At 40.4% G+C, this 9,034-nt stretch overlaps 1 protein-coding gene across 1 annotated transcript; it reads right to left on the reverse strand.

The window, feature by feature from the left end:
• Positions 1-735: 735 nt before the first annotated feature.
• Positions 736-2,373, reverse strand: LOC103644462 (uncharacterized). The gene is made up of 2 exons (XM_008667665.2): positions 1,869-2,373; positions 736-968 (listed from the first exon to the last, which is right to left on the reverse strand). The coding sequence occupies exons 1-2, from the start codon at positions 2,371-2,373 to the stop codon at positions 736-738; spliced, it is 738 nt and encodes a 245-aa protein (XP_008665887.1).
• Positions 2,374-9,034: the final 6,661 nt, after the last annotated feature.

Consider the following 9,034-nt stretch of genomic DNA (forward strand, 5'->3'; position numbering starts at 1 on the left):
TACAAATATCAACATCTCCATTTCTCTGAAATCAGACTTTTGGTGGCACCAAACATGCTCAGGAATGTTTTGTATCCCAGTCTTTTGTAGGCCATATATTCTAGCTTTTCTTGAATTCTGTGTGTAAATATTTCATTTTAGTAAAACAATACAAAACAATAGATGAAGAGAGAAGGGTTGTTTGTTACCGGTGCCAATTCATGTGATTGATTCCCTCTAGCAGAAAAAAAGATGTAAGTTCTTCCTCCTCGTCATACTTTGAATCTTCATCAGTGTCACTATTATAATCATCACCGACATTGTAAGGCTCATTAATGGGATCTTTCTTTGCCTATAAAAATGAATAGGAACAAGCTTGGTCAAGGGGAAGATTGGAATGGTGTCCAAGCTTCAAACAAGACTGATTTTCATCTCAAGAGTGTCCAAGGTCAAGAATGAAGCTGCAATTTATTATTTTTTTTCAAAACAGACAGGATAATCTACTATCATTATAACTTTAAAAGTGCCATTTAAATTACATTTGCAATAGATAACTAAAATTGATTGAGTATCCTTGCCTCAACAAACTCCAAAAACTTAAATAGACATGTCACACAACAATTTCCATTCCTCTCGTAATGCCTACTTTCCGTACACGACTAAACATCTCCAGAGCTTGTAATGTGCAGCAATAAACAAGTGCTTAATATATTTAACAGAAGGCACGCGTTCGGCATATCGATAGGTGTCGAACATTCACCTAGGCATGGTGCTGGCGCAACTGCACGATGCGCGCTGGCGAAACTGCATGACGGCGGGCCACTGGTTTGGGTCGGCCTGGGACCGGTCGCTAGCGTCACAGAGGCGGTCGTGCACGGTGAGCTCGACGACGGCTCCGTCTTGCCCGCGTCGTGCTCTCGACGGATGTGGAGGTGGAGGTCGAAGCGCCTGGGGCAGGGCGTGGTGGAGACAAACTTCCTGCATCGCTTCTTCAGGTTGGGCATGTCGAAATTCAGTACCAAATTTAATACATACACATTTTAAAATATTAAATTTGTTTTAACCATTCAGATATCCACTTTCATCCTCCTTATATCTAATTCGATTTTAACCTCTAATATCTTCATCCAAACGCACTCAGAGTAGACAGATGCGGTTCATCCGGTCGCCAAGTCAATGCCTCCTGCTTCCCAAGGTATTGCCCAGATCAACAAGTATTGCCCAGATCACACACAACTGACAGCGTATCCATCGTTGCAAATTTCTAGAAATTTCTGCACATCCAATTGAACTTCTCCACTCCTACAAATCTTCTTCAAAGCACACACAAGTACACAACACTACAACAGCTATCAATCTCTTGGAAAAAGAGAAGCAAGAAGAGGAACAAATCTCCTGTCTTGAAGAAACAATCAGTTAATTACACAGGAAGGAAAGAAAGATATAAATGAGACGAGCAGATGTGACCTCCCGCGTGGAGTTCCCTAATACACAACGCAACTAATTGGATGCAGCGGTCGTGGGAATTGCACGGGGGAGGAAGGGGAACAGAGGGAGGGGGACATATTTATCACGTTTTTAATTATTAGGAAACTAAATCAGAGGGGGTTGGAGTTAGCAGCTGAGGATCCCGCCACCCCCAGTCCCGGAAGAGCGTGAAGAGGTTGGGTTAGTGCTGTTGTGAGGCCGCTCGCTGGGGACGACGGGAACGGACGGGGCTCCCTCCCAGGTTAGTGCTGTTATGAGGCCGCTTGCTGGGGACGATGGCGTTGGGGAAGAAGAAAATTACCAAAGCAGAAGAAGCCGCGGAACAGGACGAGCCTCACCTGCGCCTCGCCGCACTGAGGGGGAGGGGGGTCGATCGGTCGGGGGCCGTTGGCCAGATCTACGGTTGCGACGACGCGAGGTGGGGTGGGACCGGCCCTTGTACTGGAGCACCGTGTCCAGCCGCATCTCCACGCCGAAGCTGCCTGTGTCATTCTCCGCCCGGAACTCACCCACCCTGGGCCTGGTCAGCTTGATGGGCTTGCCCACGCTGCTGACTCTCATGCTCTGTGTCGCCGTCTTCCGCGCCTTGTGCTTGAACCCTGGCACGGACGCAGAGTCGTCGAAGCGGGTGCCGTTGAAGGAGAAGGTCATGGCGAGCGCGCCGTACTCGATGGCCCGGTACATGTTGGGGTTCCGGAGCGACACCGTGGCGGTGACGTTGAAGGAGATGGTGGAGTTAGACGCCGGGTCGGCGGGCGCCAGCGCGAACCACTGCAGCATGGCGTCGTCGGCCGTGGCCTTGGGCGGGAACACCATGCTGAAGGCGAGCACCAGGACGGTGATGAGGCTAGGGTTTTTTGGATCCGAACAGGAGAGGAAAAACAAGGATCGCAAGCGGGTGTGCATCTGGGGGGGGGAGAGAGTGTACGCATCGGACGACAGAAGGCCTCTATGGCGTATCGGACGGTCCAGATCACTGGAAGGCAGAACATGTCAGAGTCAGCCTACCCCTTACCGCCTTAATATAGTATAGATATTGATTGGAATTATCTAGATCATTGCTAGGGAATCAAGTTAGCAACTTGAAAAAGTTTGGAACATTAATCTTTTATAGTTCTTGCTTAATTCCAAAATTAGAGATTATTTAATTTCCGTCATTCTTTAAAACAACAATATTGTTTCGTTAATAATTTTAGATCCGTAAGTCTAATAGACATGATTCCAATTGGGTTAGTTGTATAATTTTATCTTGTTTATGCTGTTACGTTTTCATGTTTATCAAAGTTACAAATTTTAGTCAATATCGTTTTTACCAACATAGTGGTAATTTGTATAGATTTATAAAAGTGTATTGTTTTAATTTTGTGATTAAGGAGAGATGGGATTATTACTTTTTAAGCTTCCACAATCATTTACCTCCTTGCCTTGCCTATTCTAGCATCGTACAATCGTACAAGTGGTACCGGGGCTATGCTTTATTATAAATTTGATCTTAATCGATAATTAGAATAAATTGTCATATATAGGTATTCCACAAAATCGTGTTTTTGATGGTTTGGGTTTTTAGTTCTAGAAGGAAAAAATGGATACATATATTCAAGCACAAGGTTGGGTGTATTCAAAAAAGTTGACACTCCTTTTTAGGTGCCTGATCAAGTTAATGAAGCTAACAGAACAAATGTAGATAACAATAACAAGGCAAGAAAATTGATCATCCAAGATTTTGAAAGGAGTGACTTTGACGCGTGGCGCATCTCAAGTCGACATATAAGGCATAGAAGGAACTATGTGATTATCACGAAGGTTCTAACACAATAAAAGAAGTGTGTCAAGATATGTTTAGAAAGAGTATATGTGCTTTAAGATAAAACCTCGTGAATCATTGGATGAGTTCTTTGCATGCTTTCATAAAATTCTTGCCAATTTGCATGTTGTTAATGTTACTTTCATTGATACTGGAAATGCTAGACAATTAATTGGTGCATTAGACATGTCTATTTAGGAGATGAAAGTAACTTCAATTAAAGAGTCTACTATTATGAGTACTTTTACTTTAGATGTACTTTATTCTAAATTGAAAACGCATAAATTAGATATTCTTGCTTTGAAGCATGGTTCAAAATCAGCTTCACAATCTAGCAAGTTACATTATGATAATTCGTCGGCTAGCATTGTCTTGTCCTTTTTTTCCCTAAAATTCCTTGCCCATTCTCTCTACTCGCTTCACTAAAGCGTTACAAAATTCCACTCTTTCCTTTGATATTGATCATTTCCAGACTGTAGCAAATGGAGCTACATGAGCTATGCTCTACACCACGGGTCGAGCGGCCCCGTGCGCGGGTCCCCTTGGGCATGAGTGTTAGTGACGAGGTCGATCGATCATCGATGATAACTTTAACTATGATGTAAATATGTTGCCAACGGTTAAAATCTTCCTTGTTAGTCTTTCATGATTAACATAATAGATAAAAATAGAACACATAGACACAAGAGATAATAAGGCTATCTGTATTCCTCTAAATATCGATGTTTACAACATATAGCTTTACGTCTATATATACATAGTTCTATATCTAGACTTAAAACATACGGAGTAAAATTAAGATTTATGTTTCTCATTTTCTTTGAGCTGGAGTTCATATATTTTGAGGACAAACACAGTCAGACTGAAGAAAAGATTACAAATCGCCGCTCAGGATCCAGGCAACCGCTACTATTGAACAATCAGGTAGTTGGGCTTTCCACATAAGCAGCAAGTGGAGTAAATATTATTAGTGTGGCATTCCTTCAAAAGTAAACTATTCCAGCAAAACTTGGAATCATGAAGCATATAAAACTTTATTTAAAAAATGTGGCCACAGTCAAATGGCCGACCTTCTAACCTAGTTTTTCGGTTAGCGTCGCCACTGAATGGAATAGATCCCCTCCTCCGCCTTTCAGTTTTCCATATATCAGCGAAGAAATTTGTTACGTAAAGTACCCCGTAGCAGTTTTCTAGTAGAGTGGTAACGATAGGCATCAGTTGATTTGTAATAATCCAAAAAGAAATAGACAGGATCCCATTGCGTGATTCCTGTCCTGATATGATGCACAGGCATACATCTGCAGTTGGTCACGGCTTTCAGATTTCCTTAATCCTTAGGGACGAGCGAGATGTACTCCCTCGGTCCTTGTCTAGTTGTCTTTAAGTGCCGCTGGGAATCGTGTGCTAGCTAAGTTTTGTCGGATTTAACTAAGTTTATGAAAAACTTTAACAGTATTTATATAACAATACTAATAATGATATATTATCAATATTTTATCTTATATATTCTGTTAAAGTTTAATACATCTGGACTTGTGAGAATGAGAACGACATGTAAAAAGGAACGGCAGGAGTACAGATATGAGATATGACACAGATCTGATCCGACGTGGGACGTTTTTAAAGGAAACATGACATTGGTTGTTCCAGCTTTTTGCACTTTTAAAAGGCACTGGGTTGCGTCGGCACTAATCCAGTGGGTGATAATCCAATTGCATGCTTCCAAAAAGCGCTTGCACAATAATTGTACACGAACAGTAGTTACGCGTCTACGCACCTAGTGTTGGATTAATTAGATTTGCCTATAGTTAATTAATCTAGCATTTTTTAAAAAATAAACATCTACCAAAAATACTTATAAAAATGAGATTTGTATCAAGCGACACACTTACCGCCGGTAAGAATTTTAACTTAAATAGGAAGTTAGTTAGTGCTTCTATAGAAAAGTTGATGGGTGTCATTCAATTTGACAGAACAGCACATGCAAAGCTAGCGTAGCGCTCACCTATTTTTGTTTTTTGAAAAAAATTAGAACTACTACTGATAAATGATTTTGTAGTAGACTATATATGTGACAGTCAGTTGGTCAGTGTTTTTTATTCTCTAGTAGCTTGGATCATGTGAACATATAGTCATTTGTATAAGTTGCACATGAGCAAACCGCAGCAGACTATACATAAGGGAGTCAATTGATTTCATCTCTGATAGAATTGAATAATAATGGCAAATAGTTCTTGCTCAAATAATTGGAATGCATGTATTTAACCAAGCCATGTGTTAAATAAATAATTTATTACTTTTCTATATTACTTTTATGTGCACTTATCTAATTTAATCCATTCATACACTGCAGCATCTGAATCTACATCTGATCTAGTGCTAGCACAGCCTCTTATTTGAATAGAAGGATAAAGGTGAAAGGGCACAAACACTTGTGTGACGGTATGATTGTCTTTCTATTCATCTTTTTTCATAACATGTGAATTTGAATATCATATGCATGGACATAAATATAAATATATAGAATTATATGACTATTGTATTTCTTATGATATTTTTTCATTTTGGAAGCTATCTGTCCCCTACACAAATGTTGATAGATAAAACATGGATCGATAATGAAACAGACCATGTTTCACTAATTGAATGACACACATGGTTAAAATGTCATTTAACATAAAAATATTGTAGGCACATCAAGGCATATTTGCAAGGTGTGAATGGATTCTTAGCTTTTGCATTTAGAAATTCAGTAGTACGAAGTAAGACCTTATGTCCCTGTAGAAAGTGTGCCAACTCATTTTGGAAAGAGGCAAGTGTAGTACGTGAGCACTTGATATGTGATGGGTTTCTTAAAGGGTACATGATATGGAACTTACATGGAGAAGCTAGATCTTCTATGAATCATGGGAACTATGACGATGTTGAGGTTACCGAGGAGCCTAACAAAGATGATGACATATCTGGTTTGCTAAGAGATTTAGCTACTGGTTTAGATGATGGAGGTGGTTTTGAGGACAATAGTTATATTATTAGGTGTTGTGATGAGCTAGCGGACATTGAAAAATTGGTAGCAAAAAATAGAAAAGAGTTGTATCCTAATTGCAAGAAATATACAAAGTTGTGTTTCCTAGTTAGATTGCTTCATATCAATCACCTTGGAGGATGGACCGGTAGATCTATGAACCTGCTACTAGATCTACTTAATGATGCACTCCCTGAGGGTTCAGCATTACCTAAGAAATTGGTGAAATCTGTAGAAAATTGGATACGCTAGTATTCATTCATGTGAAAATGATTGTATTCTTTATTCGAAGGATAATGCAAAATTAAATTCTTGTCCAAAATGTAAGGTTTCACGTTGGAAATCAATAAGGTAGAGTCTCGATGGGAAACATATATACAAGGTTCCTAGAAAGGTTCTCCGCTAATTCCAATAACAAAAATGCTCCAAAGGCCATTTATGACCCCTAAAGTAGCAGGTCTAGCAAGATGGCATGATGAAGACCGGATAAAATATGGTTTGCTATCAAAATAGTCCTGTTGCTGCAACCCGGATAGTGCAACGCCATCAAACCAGTCATATTGGTTCAGCCCCAACAATGCAATGCCATCAAAACAATCCTGTTGGTGTAGCCCCAACAATTCAGCACCACCAAAACAGTCATATTGGTGCAGTCCCACCAAAACAGCCTCGACGGTGCATCAGTACGAGTTTAGCCCACCCAGCCCCAACAATTCAACACCACCAAAATAGTCATATTGGTGCAGTCCCGCTCGCATTCAACATGATGAACTTGTATTAGTCTCATCCTTCATGTTTTTAATTATGATTTAATATGGTTGCATACTTTGACTCAATTCTCATAAATTCATTTTTCCTCATGTTGGAAAGGATGTAATATTATATGCCATTATTGGACCTGAGCAACATGTGGCTAAGGGAACAATTGTTTCAACTAATTCTGACACTTTGCTAGGAGGTGTGCCTCTTGGGAAAGAATATTGTGAAGTTATTGTGAACACTGTATTGAATAGGGATGCCATTTTGCCTTGTCCTTATGGTTATGTAGAGATTATAGTTGATGCTCATCAAATGTGAGTTGATTGGCTTTATAAGAGGGTAATGAGCTACTCTAGTCCTTTGCTTCTTCTTTTTGCATATGTGATGAGTGACAAAACATTGTAAAGTTGTATTCATAATAGATGAAGATTAGCAAGGCATCAAGATCATCCCAAGGCACTGGAGGTATGCTCAAACTTGATTTACCTATTACATGAGAAAATGCACATGGATGAAAAAACCACAACATAGTTTATTTTAAAGCTTTACATATTCTAAGAAAATATAATGTATATCAAGCTGATTTCCAAGAGAGAAAGTAAAGTTTTGGGCAAAATCACAACCATTTGTACAACATAAAGAGACTTCATTCTAAGTATTGGATCTTTACATATTCTAAAATAGTGCCCAAGTATAATGTATACCATACTGATTTCCAAGAGAGAGTAAAATTTTGGTCACAATCACAACCATTTGTACAACATAAAGAGACTTCATTCCAAGTATTGAATTTTTAGTCAAAATCATAGCACATAGGCATTTATGCATGGAAACCTAAAGAACAGACCACCTATACACTGTGACTCACTTGTATATGTAGTTCCTGGTTTTCAGCTCTGACCACAATGTGTAGTGCTTTTATTTGTACTTGTACCTAAACTAACCACCTGTACATGTACAATGTGTTGTGGGGCATAAACAAACTACATGTACATGTACACTGCAAGGTAGTAGCAGCAGCGCTTCTCCTACCGAAGCAGGCAACAACAGTAGACATCTTCTTTCTGCCTCTACACTCTGTCGAAGCTCCCGCCGAAGTAGGCCGCAGCAACAGGCAATTGTACACTCTGCCGAAGCTATTTTATTGCTACAACTTAATTATTCAAATGTAATCTATCGCTTTCAGGTGGCTGACACTAGAGGCAAGTTGCAGGTTGGAGAAATAAGAGACCGACAGAGCATTTTGTAGAAGTCATTGTTGGAACTTGCTCTCCTAGGCAAGTTGATCCAACGGGGGAGTGGTAAGAGTGCAAACAAGGTTTAACTCGAGATGGCAATTGCTCTGTTAATCCAGCCTCTCAAGGGCACTGTACGGGGGTATTTATAGGCGCCCAAGTGTCCAACGTCCCAATGTAAGGACGTTATGCCCTCGGGCACCTGGACTATCTCCAGAATATTCCCATAAGGGAGGGTTACAGACCGTCATTATAGAAAAGCTATTATAAATCAGGCCCGTAACACGCTTCTCCGTGCGGGGCCTGTTATAGTGGGCCGAATCCCCACGTGGGCCTCCAGGTCGGGTGAGGACGTGGGATGGAGAGACTTCGTCGTAGGCCTTCGTCTTGCAGTGAGGAGGACGAAGGTTGGGCCGCGCATGTCAGCTTGCCACCGTTGGTGCAGCGAGTTGACAAAGGCCTGGACGAAAGGTAGTGTCTTCGCCTTCACCCCAACAATCATGATTTCTAGCTAAACATGTAATGGCATGGCAAGCTGTATGTGGGATTTTTCGTTTCAGACTCAGAGATCAATCATTTTGTAGGCTGAGTCTTGATTTTTTTAGCTAAACATGTAATGACTGATATCATGAATCCTATTTTGGTGTAGCTAAACATGTAATGACTACTATCGTGTAATGGTTGGTATGTTCATATTATCAAAGAAAACTATGATATGTTCTTCCAATTCTGTGTTTGATGCTT

The sequence above is a fragment of the Zea mays genome, chromosome 1 (assembly GCF_902167145.1).
Source record: "Zea mays cultivar B73 chromosome 1, Zm-B73-REFERENCE-NAM-5.0, whole genome shotgun sequence".
Taxonomy (NCBI): Eukaryota; Viridiplantae; Streptophyta; class Magnoliopsida; order Poales; family Poaceae; genus Zea; species Zea mays.